General features: G+C 36.6%; 1 protein-coding gene across 1 annotated transcript in view; it reads left to right on the top strand.

Annotated features, from left to right (window-relative positions):
• The window catches only part of THSD7B (thrombospondin type 1 domain containing 7B), a 1,129,969-nt gene that overhangs the window by 157,125 nt on the left and 957,937 nt on the right, over window positions 1–14,907 (top strand). The window contains exon 2 of the mRNA XM_055123230.1: window positions 2,343–2,515. Within this exon, the coding sequence (XP_054979205.1) occupies window positions 2,377–2,515 (139 nt within the window). The 5' untranslated portion in view covers window positions 2,343–2,376. The remainder of the gene's footprint in view (window positions 1–2,342; window positions 2,516–14,907) is intronic.

The following is a 14,907-nucleotide window of genomic DNA, read 5'->3' as shown; positions in this document are numbered from 1 at the left end:
CTCCACCACACTCTGGCAAACCAGTTCTTTAAAAAAACTATTATGGTTTGGGCTACGTGTTTACAGTAATGTTAATGCTTATGGTTTTCATGTACATTGTTTTCTTACCTTTCCACCACTAAAGTGCCCAACACCCTCTACTAATACCCCCTCTTACTTCCAATCAATCTCATTACTCTTCCCTCTCTTCTGGTCACTCTCAGGTCTGTAACACAGGGTCGACAAGGGTTTACTACCATACTCTACCTTCAGTTTTCTCATTGTATTTCTTTATATACCACAGATGAGTGAAATTGCCTATTGTTTGTACTTCTTCCTCAAACATTAACATGTTTATACATTATTATATAATTTAACATGTTTATACATTATTAAGTAATGTATTAAAATAATACATTATTTGGGCTGGAGCAATAGCACAGAGGGTAGAGCGTTTGCCTTGCATGCGGCCGACCCAGGTTTGATTCCCAGCATTCAATATGGTTCCCCAAGCACCACTAGGAGTAATTCCTGAGTGCATGAGCGAGGAGTAACCCCTATGTATTGCCAGGTGTGACCCAAAAAGCAATAAATAAATAAATAATGCGTTATTTTAACATGATACATTCCGGCTTCATTCACCTTGTAGTGAACTGCAAGATCCTGTTACAGCTGCAGAGTATTTCTTCTTTTTGGAGGAGACCATGAGCCTGGGCTGAGCTGATTTGCCACCCTGTGGCTTCAGGAATGATGCCTGCACTACACACAATGATGCTCAGGGCTTATTTCTTGCTTTGCACTCAGGGATCACATCTGGCAGTGCTCAGGGATGCTTGGGAATACAACTCCAGTCAACTGCATGCAAAACAAATGTAATATAGCTCCATCCCTAATATTTTTTTTGCTTTTTGGGTCTCACCTGGTGATGCACAGGGGTTACTTCTGGCTCATGCACTCAGGAATTACTCCTGGCGGTGCTCAAGGGACCATATGGGATGCTGGGAATTGAACCCGGGTCGGGCTGCATGCAAGGCAAACGCCCTACCCGCTATGCTATCGCTCCATCCCCGCTTCATCCCTAATATTTATTTATTTTTTTATATAAACATCTATCGCTCCAGCCCATCCATACACGCACACACACACACACACACACACACGCACACACACATATAATAACACTGTCTTCCCGTTGTTCATGGGTTTGCTCAAGCGGGCACCAATAATGTCTCCATTGTGAGACTTGTTACTGTTTTTGGCATTCGGGTAGGGTGTTTGCATTGCATCCGGCCAACCTGAGTTCAATTCCTCCATCCCCCTCGGAGAGCCTGTCAAGCTACAGAGAGTATCCTGCCTGCATGGCAGAGCCTGGCAAGCTACCCGTGGCATATTCGGTATGCCAAAGACAGTAACAACAAGTCTCACAATGGAGACGTTATTGGTGCCCGCTCAAGCAAACTGATGAACAACGGGAAGAAGTGCTATATATAATATATATATAAACCATAGGTTTATCATTACCTGTTGTTGAACATTTTAATTCTTTACATATGCTGGTGATTGTATCCATAAATTCAGTGAATATAGATAGGTGTGCATATATATTCTCAAATTAAATTAATTTTGTGTTTTGGGGATAGATGTCAAGAAGTGGAATTGCTAGATCACCTGGAAACTCTATCTCACTTTAAAAAATGAATTTACAAAACTCTGTATTTTAAATCCCATTTTCCTGTCTTTCTCTCTCTGTTTTCTTCACGGTTTATGAATCCCTACATACAAAATGTGTTTCAGCACCTATTTGGGTTTTCGTTTGTTTCCTTGTTTGTTTGTTTGTTTGTTTGTTTGTTTGTTTTGCTTGAAATGCCCTTTCTGGCTCTTTCAGTCCTTATCTTTTCCAGGACTTTTTCAGATATAGGCATGTGAGATTTCCCTCACTCTTTTTAAATTTTTTTCTTGCTCATCACAGAATTAATTGCCTCATCTCCCACCTTTCCATTTCACAATACTCCTGTTAGAGCAATCCTTGTCATGTTTTTAGATTTTTTTGGTTTGTGTAATTATTTCTCCCTAAGTCATGAGCTCTGCAAGGAATTTAGCTTGACTGAACTAGTGAAAATCCCAGAGCTGTACCTGTTTTCATCAATCAAAGAAAATGGATTGGGGGTTATAAATTCAATAGTTTTGGTAAATGACTGATGAATTAAAAATGAAAAATATGACTGAGGCCTTAAATGTTAATACTAAATTTTCTTCCTTATGGTAGTTGAAAATTTGTAATATTATGATAAAGGCACTAGAATTCAAGTTAAATTTTTATACTGTGTGCAGAAAAAAATGATCTGATTTTATTTTTTCTTTAGGAATAGACCAGTCAGGAGACTGAAAATCTGAAGAATGTTTCCGGCGGGTAATCTGACTGTCACCCCCTGGATAAGGAGGAGCATGAGGAGGCTATTTCCATTACTTTATCTCTTACTGTCCCACACAGCTCATTTGGAAGGAAGAAAGGATAATCAGTTCATCTGGAAACCAGGTAGGAATGTCCGGGCTATTAGTCTGTCCCATTTTCATTAATGAGAAGGATTTTTTTAACATATCTTTGTTCTTATTTGTGGAGAGTGAGGAGTATCCCAAGAGGAAAAATGGACTCATTTAAAAATTATAATATAACTTGCATTTGATATTTATTCCTTCATACTTAACATCTCCATTCATGGTGCTTACTATTATTGTGAACTTTCATGTCTTTGCCAATTAAAGTTAGGATTTCTATAGTTACTTCTGTTTTTCCTTTTTAAAATATATTACCAATGTGCATTACATTTGTAGCAGAAATGACATCTTAATTTAGCTGGTATTCTCAGCTATAAATTCTTTGTATAGTTCTGTATGTCTCTTTTTTAAGGTAACATTGTATTTTTGTAATAAAATGTTCTCTAAAACATCAAAAATACATTCCTGTTGGAAAAAAGTTTTTGAACTATTTTTCATATTTTTATGACTAGAAAGTTGTCTTAGTGTATTTTGAAATCCTTAAGTATCTTATACATATAATTACAGACACTTACATATAATTTGGTGACTTGTATATAATTTGTGGTCTTTAAATCTTCCTTAATTTACCATAGAAAATATATGCTAAATTTAATTTAAACAGAAGTATTATATTAACTTTACTAAAAACCCTGGACATTGAGCCTTTTTAATCAATGATGGTTTGTTTTGCTCTGCATTTCACTTTCTTTTTAAAGTTTCACAATCACAATCTTAAAATATTTATTACTGTTTGAAGAGCCTACTCTTGCAAATATAGATAACTAATACACTTAATATCTTCGAATTGGAAAATATAATGTTGTAGAAAATCTATGGCCCTTAAAGAGCTTCTATTTTAATCTTGTCATTTGTAAATTAAATAGACTGCAAACATATTGTGTCACCATGGAGATATGTATGAAAGTGAAATTTGTAATGTTTAAATTACTTTGGAAAAAACAAATTGGATTATGCTATAAAGCATATTAAGTAAAAACATCACCATTAAAGATAGTCTTTGGGAGATTTAATTGCATTAAAACCTCTATAAATTAATTTAATTGTGTGCTCCAATGCTATGTTAATGATTTGCATTTTTCCCTTTACAGTAATTTTAAAAACTTTATAAAAAATGTGAAGAGTCAGTATTGAGTTTTTATGAATGGGGCTATGGGTTTTAGTCACAAAAGACTAAAGACTTTTAGGAAATCTAAATAGTCACATTTACATGATTGCAGTAGTCCCATATAAAGTTTTCAGAAATGTACAATTATAATGGAAAATAGCAAATGTGAAATGTGAATGAGATATGTTAAGAAAATGAGTTTATTTTGAAACAAGTTTCAAAATAAGTCCACTTTTATAAAAGTGGGTCAGTGGAACAATATGGCCTACCTTAAATTGGATGAATACTTTATAACTGTCAAATATAGTTTTAGAAGTGAGAATTCTTTCCTTCAGACATATTACGTTGTTAAAAATGAATTTCTGTATTATAATTCTTATTTTTCCCTCAGAGAGGTAGTATGTATTTCCCCACTTTCATTTCACTTTTGAATTTCAAATTACAATATGTCCACACTTCTTAAAGAAGACAAAATTTGGGCTATAGAGATCACAAAAAAGGAAATGTGATTTCCTTACAGGTAGCCTTCCCTGCTTTAAACTTCTGGCTCCATATATGTTTCCTTGAGCATGAGTCAGGAATAGCTGCTGAACATGGCCAAGTGTAACCTGGCAATTTACCCACCAACCCCTTTCCAATAAAAAAAAGTAAAAAATTAGGATAAAAGTCTTAATATATTTCAGAAAATTTCTGTGTATGTGACAAATACATCTCTGTGCATAGTTTGTACGTAATTCACACAAACTACATACACAATGCGATATTATTATTATAGTTAGGGTTCTGCAATAATTTAAATGATATGTGTAAAGTTAAAAGAGTTTAATAGAAGGATGTTTAACAAAAGCAGGAAAATATGAGCCTAATTTAAGAAGAACAACTAGTAATTGTGAGATACTTCTGAGATGGTATTAGTGTGAAGTCTTAAGGGACTAAGAAAGAGAGTGAATTCTAGAATCGAGGCAAAACTTTATGAAGAGACTTGACAGATTTCATAGCCCTCTGAGGAAAATAATCAACCTGCAATGAAATGTTTAAAGAAATCTAGGGGAATCTAGTGAGTAAATACTTCTGGCCTCTCTGCCTCTCATAGTTCGCACTGGCTGAATCCAACCCAAATCCTGTAGGCAGTGAGATCACTGATACGTCCACTGAGACTAATCACCTGGGTAGGAAACAGGACAGCAATTGAAGAAGGCAGAACTGAACGTTTCTAATTAATACTTATGTGAAAATAATTATATATACTTCGAATCATATAATTCAGTATGAACCAGAATTACCCTCTGAGTACTCTTTTGGAGTTTCCTTATATTATATATTGATGTCATGTGCATGCTCATTTTAATCTTGTAATTATTGTGTAGTAGTTCATATTGTTAATTGCATCATTGTTATTATTATTATATAAGTTACTTAATCAGTGCCCAGTTACTCTGTCATTTCTTTTCCTGATGCTTAATATTTCAATGGTTTTCAGGTACTTTATGCAGCATTATTTTAAAAACAAACAATGAGTTAGTTTGAAGAATCACATGACTTAGAGAAATTCAAGACAATCTCAATAACTTAGAATGTGTTATCTATGTAATTATGTTTATTATATATTTTGCATTTTTATATTTATTTATTTATTTATTTATTTTTTGCTTTTTGGGTCACACCCGGCAATGCACAGGGGTTACTCCTGGCTCATGCACTCAGGAATTACTCCTGGCGGTGCTCGGGGGACCATATGGGATGCTGGGAATCGAACCTGGGTGGGCGGCGTGCAAGGCAAACACCCTACCTGCTGTGCTATTGCTCCAGCCCCTTATCTTTATTTTTTTAAATGCAGTTGAAGTTAGCTGGATTTTTGGAGTATGTTATCAGATCCAACAATTTAGGTCAGTATAATCTGTAATTTAAACAGATTGCCATGGGGATACAGATAAATGTACTTTGATATAGAAAGCAAAAACCAGTTACTGAGTGGAGATCACCAACCAGTAAGTCTCATTTGTGTCTCAGTTTTTTTTTCCCTCTCAGTGCATAGATTTGATATTAGTCACTCATTAAAATTAGAGGCACAGCTAAAGAGTTCTGCCTTAGAAAAACAATGGATTGAGACATACTAAATCATTATTGATATTTATTTGTATGCATATATATGATGACTATTTTAGATGTAATATGTATTATATTGCTAAGGATTTCTGTAATTAAGAAAAGTACTGAGTTGTAACTATGAGTTTATTCATCTGACAAGACTAATTAATGCATGTCATTAGTGTTGAGATGCTCTGGCTTAGTGTCAGGAAAGCTATCATTTTGACTGGACAAAATGAAAATGTTAGCCTGAATATCAGGGAAGGAGTGATGTTGTTGTTGCTTTACTTAAAACAACATGCTTTGTAGAGATGAAGAAATCATGATTTCTTAAAGTCCCAGTCATTAGTGGTCTGTTAGTAAATTTCTCATTGTTGGTTCTAGTGGATTCATTTATTTCACTAAATCCTTACTGTTTACTGGGGCGGTTGCACACTCGTGAGATAGAGAATAAACCAGAGAAGTCCTTGGTCCTCATAAATAGGGCAGTAGACACTATGAAAAAGATAATAAGTTCTTACAAGGAAAGAGAAGGCAAATGAGAGTGTATGCAATGATAGCAGAGATAGCAGAGACAAAATGTTTTTGAACCTGAAAAATAAAATCAATATAATTTTAATTTTTTAACTATGATATGATAAACCAGTATTTTTCCTTCATATACATATATATCACATATATATGTATACAGACACACACGGCGCTATACTTTACAGTACTGTTAATAGTAGAGTTTCAGGCATAATGTTCCAGCATCATACCCACTACTACAGTACTGGCATTTCTCCATATTTGTTCCAATGTCCCTTCTCATTCCCCTCCCCTGATTCCTTGGCAAATTCAGTTTTGTAAACTGATTCTCAGGGTCTGTTACCACTGACATTTTTTAATTCCTTTATTTTGTTTCTTTATATTTCACATATGCAAGAGTTCATTCAGCATTTATATTTCCCTGTGATTGACTTCACTCAGCATAATATGCTTTAGTTCAATCCACATAGTAGTGAGTTGCAGGATTTCATTTTTTCTTATAGCTGAGTTGGATTCAGTTGTGTGTATACTAGAACTTCTTTAGCCTACATCTGTTCCTGATCACATGATTTGGGTTCCAAATATTACCTACTGCAACTAGCATGACAATGAATTATTCTATTTTTAAATTTTATCAGACTGGAGCAATAGCACAGTGGGTAGAGCATTTGCCTTGCACGAAGCCAACACATGTTTGATTCCTCCGTCCCTCTAGGAGAGCCTGACAAGCTACTGAGAGTATCTCGCCCACATGGCAGAGCCTGCAAGCTACCCGTGTATTCAATATGTCAAAAACAATAATAACAAGTCTCACAATGGTGACGTTACTGGTGCCCGCTCAAGCAAATTGATGGACAACAGGACAACAGTGCTACAGTGCTAAATTTTATCATCATTATTTAAAAACTGTTAATGATAATGTTTCGTGCATACAGATTTTCAACACCACACCATACACCAGAGTATCTTCTTCTTCTAAATATAATTTATTACATTTCCACTTTGTCTCAGGGTACCCCCTCTTTGAACATATTTCCCTGCCACAATAAACTCAGTTATGTAGATTAGAAGGCTTAAAAACTTTATTATTAATTTATTATTATCAATTCATATTTATCATGAATTCAAGTAATACAACTTGTTGTAGATAATGTAACATATTTACAGTGTGCTAATCTTTATTATATTGGTGTATATAGTTACCTCACTTCATCACCACCAGTGTGCCCAAATACCTGCACTCATATTCCTATGGATATGGGTTCTATGGTAGATAATGATTTGTAGTACTAAGCGACTGGAGTTATGGAAGAACCCTCATTCAATATAGACTGGTCAGGGAGGAGATGGGTAGATAGATTTTAGGAATTTGACATTGAATGAAAAAGTTTTGAGCCTCTTAGAAATTTACATGGAGATATTGATGAGGAAATTGGATAGGCAGATCTGAATTATACAGTGAGTTCTCTGCTTATGGTATAAATTTGGAAGTGATGAGCATAAGAGGTAGACTTTATTGGCAGAACCTTAGATTTGAAGAAATGGCCCTGAAATGTGTGATACTACATAGAGAATATATTTCTAATTTACTGTCTTGAGTCAAGTGATATTTTAAAAATATTATGGAAAATATATAATATAAAGTTGTATTAATATATGTCTTAATACCATATTAAGACATATAATTCAGTTTCATATAGTAGTAGTCACCATAATTGAGTAGAAACATCACGACTATCTAGTTCCAGACCATTTATATCACTCCAAATTAGGTTTTCCAAATGAGTTTATAAAAGGGCTAGGGAACATTATTGTCTTTGAAGAAAAAATGTCCAAAAGAAAAGAAAAATCTTTGTCTTTATATGAAAAGCTCTTTCTATAGCTTAAAAGCATCCTCACAGATTCCTTCTGTATACCACTTGAAAGAGATAGAGGTTTGTACATATGCTGTTACAGGCATACACAAGCATATGTAAGAATGTAGTGAGGAGAAAGCTATTGAACCTCTATAAACACCTAATTTAGATGAGGAGTTTAATGGGAATAATAAATACATAAGTGTTTTGAATTTCTAAATTTTATTTTTATAAAGCTATTTACAATAATTTATTACATTTAATATTCCAACACCATTTGTACCACCATTTGACATTACACCTTCCCACCACCTTTCAAATGTTTCCACCCTGACCACCAAGGCCTATCCCCAAAGCAGAACCTGAATAATTGATTTTGTATTGCTTGTCATGAATAATCCGCTAAAAATGATCCAAAAAAGTTTCCTTAGAGAAAAGTGTGTGAAGATTATTGTATTTCACCCCGGAGCCATTAAGACATTGTCTTGGTACATCAGTGGTGTAGAATATGAGATGTTGCATGTCTGTGCGCTCCAGGAGTTCTAAAATTTTAAGTATGGTGGTAGAGCTAAGGTTAATTTTTTTTTTAAATCTTTGGGGTCAGAGGAATCTCTTCAGTGTGTTGATCTCCTGTTGCTCTATTTTGAGAGATTTATTTCTGGATCTCTGGGGCATAGCTGTTAATGAGCTTATATGGCGCCAGAGATAGTTTGTGGGCATGACTGCCAGCCTACTGGAAGCATAGGTTTATGTGGGGAGGTTGCCCATTCCTAACTTCATATGACCTGGAGATTTGGGTAACAAGTCATGGTTGAGGCTTGTCTGAGCCTGTGGAAGTAAGCATGACAGCGATTGAGTTCTGGAAGTTTTTGGCTGCTGGGACTCTATTGGGGCAGGTGAGGGAACTCACCCACCCTTCTGGGTTGCCCTTGATGAGACAGCTTGGAATGTGGTCTGGAGGCATTTCTGCAGGATGTTGCTTGTGTTGCTCTCTTCTGAGAGATTTACTTCTGTGTGTTTTGAAATATTTTTTTTTAAATTTATTTTATTGAATCACCAAGTGGAAAGTTACAAAGTTCTCAGGCTTATATCTCAGTTACACAATGTTCAAACACCCATCCCTTCACCGGTGCCCATATTCCACCACCAATAAAAACAAAAACAAAAGCAAAAACAAAACAAACAAACAAACAAACAAAAAGAAAACAGTATACATCCCACCCCTCACCCCCCCAACCCACCCCGTACGTGAGTGATAATTTCACTTCCTTTTCTCTTTACCTTGATTACATTCCAGATTTCAACACATAACTCACTATTGTTGTTAGAGTTTCGAAACAGACTCACTATTTTTGTTGGAATTTATGCCCTAAGAATACAGCTCTATTAACAGGGAAATATTTGATAATAAGTTTTCCACTGATGAGAATAAAGAGATAAAATGTCGCGCGGCTGCAGTAGCGGCCGCGCGGTTTACAATTTCTGTATTATAGTAATTAAGTTCGCGAAGATTTAAGTTTGAAAATGAATCATTTCCCTTCCTGGAACAGCATGTAGCCAAAGTTAGTTCACAGTCTCCATACATGGGTGCAAACACTTGCTGGAACCCCAATTCCTAAAGCTGTCTCTGGTTCCCGCTCGGTCCACATCCACCGGCTCTGCAGAGGCTTGGGCACCCGGGCCGAAAACCCGGCCCTGTTTTGAAATATTTAAAGTTATGTTAAAGAAAAAAAATATTGAAATACCCAGTGTACTATGGCTACTAAGTGCATGTTAGCAATTTCTATAATTATTGTTTAATAGTCTAATTTTGTGAATTTTCTTGCTTTTATGTTATAATTTTTGGCATGATTTTCTTGCTTAGGTAAACACAAAGATGAGACAAGTTGGCAATGATATGCACTTTATTTATTAGGCAATTTTTTTCTCCAAAGCATGATATTATTGCTTTTGGAACAACTTGAATAATAAAGTAGACATAGTTTCTGTGAAAGGAGTATTACATCAAATAAATAAAGTACTTGTGTTGCCATCACACCATGCCATCAGTATGTGCCATGAACCCTTCTCCTTTCCAAGATCCCTTTCCAACACACAACCTAAGATTTCAGTTTTACTGATCTTTCCTTTGTTTCATCATTCTCCAAAAACAAGTTGAATGATCTGATGTTTGTCTTATTTGTTCTGACTAATTCAGAGTAGCATGACTTCAACTAGTTCTATCCAAGTTGTAGTGTGTAAAAAACTAAGCATGCTGAAGGGCGTGTGCACTCGCAGGCTCTACAAGTGGCTCTGTCTCACCGCCTGTGTTCGATGCTCTGGAATTGCTGAGCTGGATCAGGACGGCTGTTGGCCAAGGACAGGCAAAGGAAGAACAAATACCAAGATGGTTTCTGATCAGTTACCGTTTATTCAATCTTCCATCTTTCTCATCTCCCGCACTCCTAGCTCCATCCTCTCTCTGGATCTGCTGCTCAATCCCCCTTCACTAATCTCTCCCCCTCCTTTTCTCTCCCACCTTGCCCTCTAGGCTACACACAGTCATGTAGCAAAATCAACATAAGAAAGCCCTTCCTGAGGGCCAGGCATTCCAAAGCCCTTCCTGACTGCCAGCAGGAAAAATACCTCTTAAGGTTTTTCTCCTTTCCTTAGTCCAAGAACTTATTCACATCTTAATACTAGTTATTTTTGTATGGACATAGCAAGAGATACATTGAGGTTTACAAGGCAGCTCTCCTGGCAACATCTTGCCACAGACTCAGACTACAGCACTCAGGCCAGATTAATCATTCCTAACCCTAGCAGGGTCTGAATCTAGCTATTACTTTTTGGATCATGACAGCATTTGTCCATGACCAAGCTCTTAACTTATAGTTAAGCATTAGGTGCTTTGGCCAGGCCCATCTCGATGCCAGGGTAGCACATAACTCACTGCTTGCCCTGGGTCTGTCCTGTCCCTCATCTGGACCCTGCTTTTGGGGGTGCTAGGACGTAAGGGCAGCTTAGTTATAGGTCAAGAGAACAGATGCCCAGGAGGAAAATATGTAGAGTCAAATGACTCCCAGGTTACAAAAGTATAGCATTTGCTGCAGTCTTCCTGTGTCCATACAAAAGGACATGGTTCTGAATAAAATATGCAAAGGACTCAAGGAGAAGAGAAAAACAATATATACAACATTATACAATATATAACATATTGTATAATGTTGTAAACAATATGTACAACAGAACACTAAGAAAGAAGCTACACATAAACACGGAGGAATGGGTGCACTGTGATGGGAGTAAACCTAAACTACCTGAGGCTATGTTATCCTACAGCAGTGGACTGCAAGACTTCATCTTTTCTCATAACTGAGTAGTACTACACTGTGTACTACACTACACTATACTAAATTTTTTTTTATCACACAAGAAAATATTCTAGAAGTCTCTTCTGTAAATCAAATTTATTGTCAAAATTCAGATCTCTGCTTATTACTGCTGTTGGAATGGAAGGTTGAAATTTGAAAGGGAAGGAATGGAAAAGTAATATGGACTTTATTACTCTAGGCATTGGCCAAGGTGATTGATTTTTGTTTTAAAAATTATTATATTTCAAGTAATGTGTTTACAGTGCTGTTGGCATTTATAACACATTGTATATGCAGTTACCACACATTGTTTGGTGTTGGTACAGCGAGATAACATATGTAACTATTGAGTATGCAGGCTGAGGATGGGGTGTGAGAGAGAAACTGTACAAAGGTGGAGGGAAGTTGACAATGAAGATGGTGTTGGTGTTTTAAGAGTGTATGCCTGAAACTCAACTACAGATAACTTTGTAAGTAACAGTGTCTTAATAAAAATAATTTAAAAATACCGGTGAAAAAAATACTCCTGTCCCTGTGCCTGACTGTCTTCACTGGGGCCCTTCGCAGGGGGCCAGGTTGAGTTTCCCTCCCCAACCCAAACAGAGCCCCAGCAGCTAAAGACCTTCGGAATCCAGCCATAGCCATGCTCAAGGCCACTCTCCACACGCTCTGACGAGTGCCACACATGAGGGAACCAGCAGAGGAACTCAGGTGTGCGAGAAACAGGGCTGAGATCTCCAAGCCTACTCAGATCAGGACTGGGCCTCCTCCACCCAGATCCCCCATTTTCCAGTAGCTAGGAAGTCACACCCACAAACTCCCCCCTGCACCGTGTAATCCCATCAATGGCCAAAATAGAGACTATAAAACAAAGCTCCTCTTATTGTCTAGTTCTCTCTCTTGGAGAACCCAGCAAGCTACCGAGAGTATCCTGCCCGTACAGCAGAGCCAGGCAAGCTCCCTGTGGTGTATTTAAATTGCCAAAAACAGTAACAATGATGGGTCTCATGCCCCTGACCCTGAAAAAGCCTCCAATGCAGCACCATTGGGAAAGAGTAAAGGGAGGCTGCTAAAATCTCAGGGCTAGGACGAATGGAGACATTACTGGCACCTGCTCGAGCAAATCGATGATCAACGGGATGACAGTGATACAGTGATACAGTGATAAAAGTAAATGGTCATAACTAATTTCATTGACTTTTTGGATCTAAAGCTTTCCCTATGACAGTTTTATTAAAAATGTTCATTTCAGTAGCTTTTTTCCACCTCCTGTCCAGTGAAGATGAACCATATTTGAAGAACTATAAATATTTTAGAACTAAGTAAATAGGTTAGAATTAATCTTTTGGGAAATAGAAAAATTATTAAAATGATATTGCAAACAGATATTTTGTATAGGTTAATATTAATTTGTAGATTATATAATGTTCTAAGTATTAAAATTTTTAAAGGAAAAATGTACTATAAATATTCTTAAAGATTAGCAATTTCAGAGAAAATAAAATGTTCTGAAGAATAATTTTTGAATCTTTCTAGATTAAATATTTATTACATTAAATTTCTTCTATGATTTTGATGAAATTCAAATAAATTAAGTACATAATGTAAATTCATTTTAGGGGCATGTATATTTAACCTCTCTGTGGTAATTTTTTGATACCCCCAAACCAGAGTCATATGGTGTATTTACTGCCACAAATTCTTACTTATCTTTTTCAGTGACACCGGTACTAATTATTCAATACTTTTAATAAGTTCTTAAATTCTTATGCTACCTAAATTAACTTTAAATTAAAGAAAAAAAATATCCTGTCTAATTTTAAAATAGTGCTTTTATATAATTGAAATGAAAATACATGCTTGAACTCCTTTTGAAAGTCACTACCTAGGGGGGTAGAGAGGATAGTGAGAGGTAAATATCAAATCCCCTTCTATATCTCCAAAAATTGTGAATACCTCTGAAATATTTCTCGGTGCCAAATACAACTAAAATAGGCACTCTAGAGCAATGAAGCAGTGACTTTGCTACTGTCTGTTGACTCAGTTCTTGAAAGCCACTGGTCTACCACATTGTTTATTTTCTGCCAGTCTGCAGACTTGTGTGTGGACAGGTGCCAGTCTGTGGGTATAAAAAGGTTGAAAACCACTGCAGAGAAAGTCATGAAAGACAGGCAGGTAAATGCAGGGGTTGAGGAAGTTGAATTTAAACCATTCAAACTGGAACTTACTGAACCTGAACTAGTTATTTATACCAGAAAGCTATAGTGGAATAAGATATTCACAAGAAATTCAAGAATTTTATAGTTAACTCAAATATAACATTATAGCTGAATATGTGTGGGGAGAAATGTTCAGCTGTTTGCAGTCTTAGCAGTAATCTTTCACTTGCTAAGATCAAGCCAGACAGTGACCCCAGAAAAACACAGGACCAATTTCTTCATCACTAAGTCCTGAGAAGTGTCTCTTCAAGCCTGAAGCAGAGGTGGTACCATGACCTTTCCTTCAGAAATAAAATATCCAAAAATAATTCATACCAGCCCTGTTGATAATGACCTTGAAGAATATGGATTTCCATCCCAGAATTCAAGTTAGAAATGCTGCTAAAGAAATTATTTCAGCCCCTCCATCCTGTGCTTGCTATTGCAAGTAACCCCCAATAGGCAGGGACGGAAAAATGAGCTTTGCTATAATGCCACACATAGCAAAATGACATAGTGCAGGAGACACACTATAGAGAGAAGAGCTCTGCCCTGATTGCTTCAAAATAATGTTGGCATTGTAACCATGCAATAGCAAGTCTGTTTCCTGAGAGGAAAGTGTTTGTTTCAGTGTTGTTTTTTTATTTTGGCTCACACCAGCAATGCACAGGGGTTACTTCTGGCTCATGCACTCAGGAATTACTCCTGGCGGTGCTCAGGGTACCATATGGGATACTGGGAATCGAACCCTGGTCGGCCACGTGCAAGGCAAACACCCTACTTGCTGTGCTATCATTCCAGCCCTCTGGACTAGTGTTTTGCACTGCTAGGTTTAGAAGAGACAACTGCTCTTAGGACAAGCCACTTTCTTTGCTGAGTGTCGCTGTGAAGCCATACCACTACCCAGACTGGAAACTGAGATAGCACTATTTCTTTAGTACTTTGATTACAAAACTCACAGCCATGCTTGCAACTGACGAGAAGAGGAATGAGAAAACTGAGGGCTTTCCTTGCACTATAGCTAAAACACAAAAACATTAATTTGGTGAGTCCCAATGAATGGTGTGGTAAATCTGCAAATTGTTGAGAAGCAGTTATTGAGACAACAATGATGATGGTGACAATGACAACGATGGCTGCAAAGAGAATTTTTTCCTCTTCTCTTCCTATGAAGATGGACATGTGGAAAGACATTGGAGATGAAAGCTACAAACACTTCAATGGGGTGCAATTCAAGT

Source organism: Sorex araneus, chromosome X (genome assembly GCF_027595985.1).
Source record: "Sorex araneus isolate mSorAra2 chromosome X, mSorAra2.pri, whole genome shotgun sequence".
Classification (NCBI taxonomy): Eukaryota; Metazoa; Chordata; class Mammalia; order Eulipotyphla; family Soricidae; genus Sorex; species Sorex araneus.
This window is presented reverse-complemented; position numbering and strand designations above follow the sequence as displayed.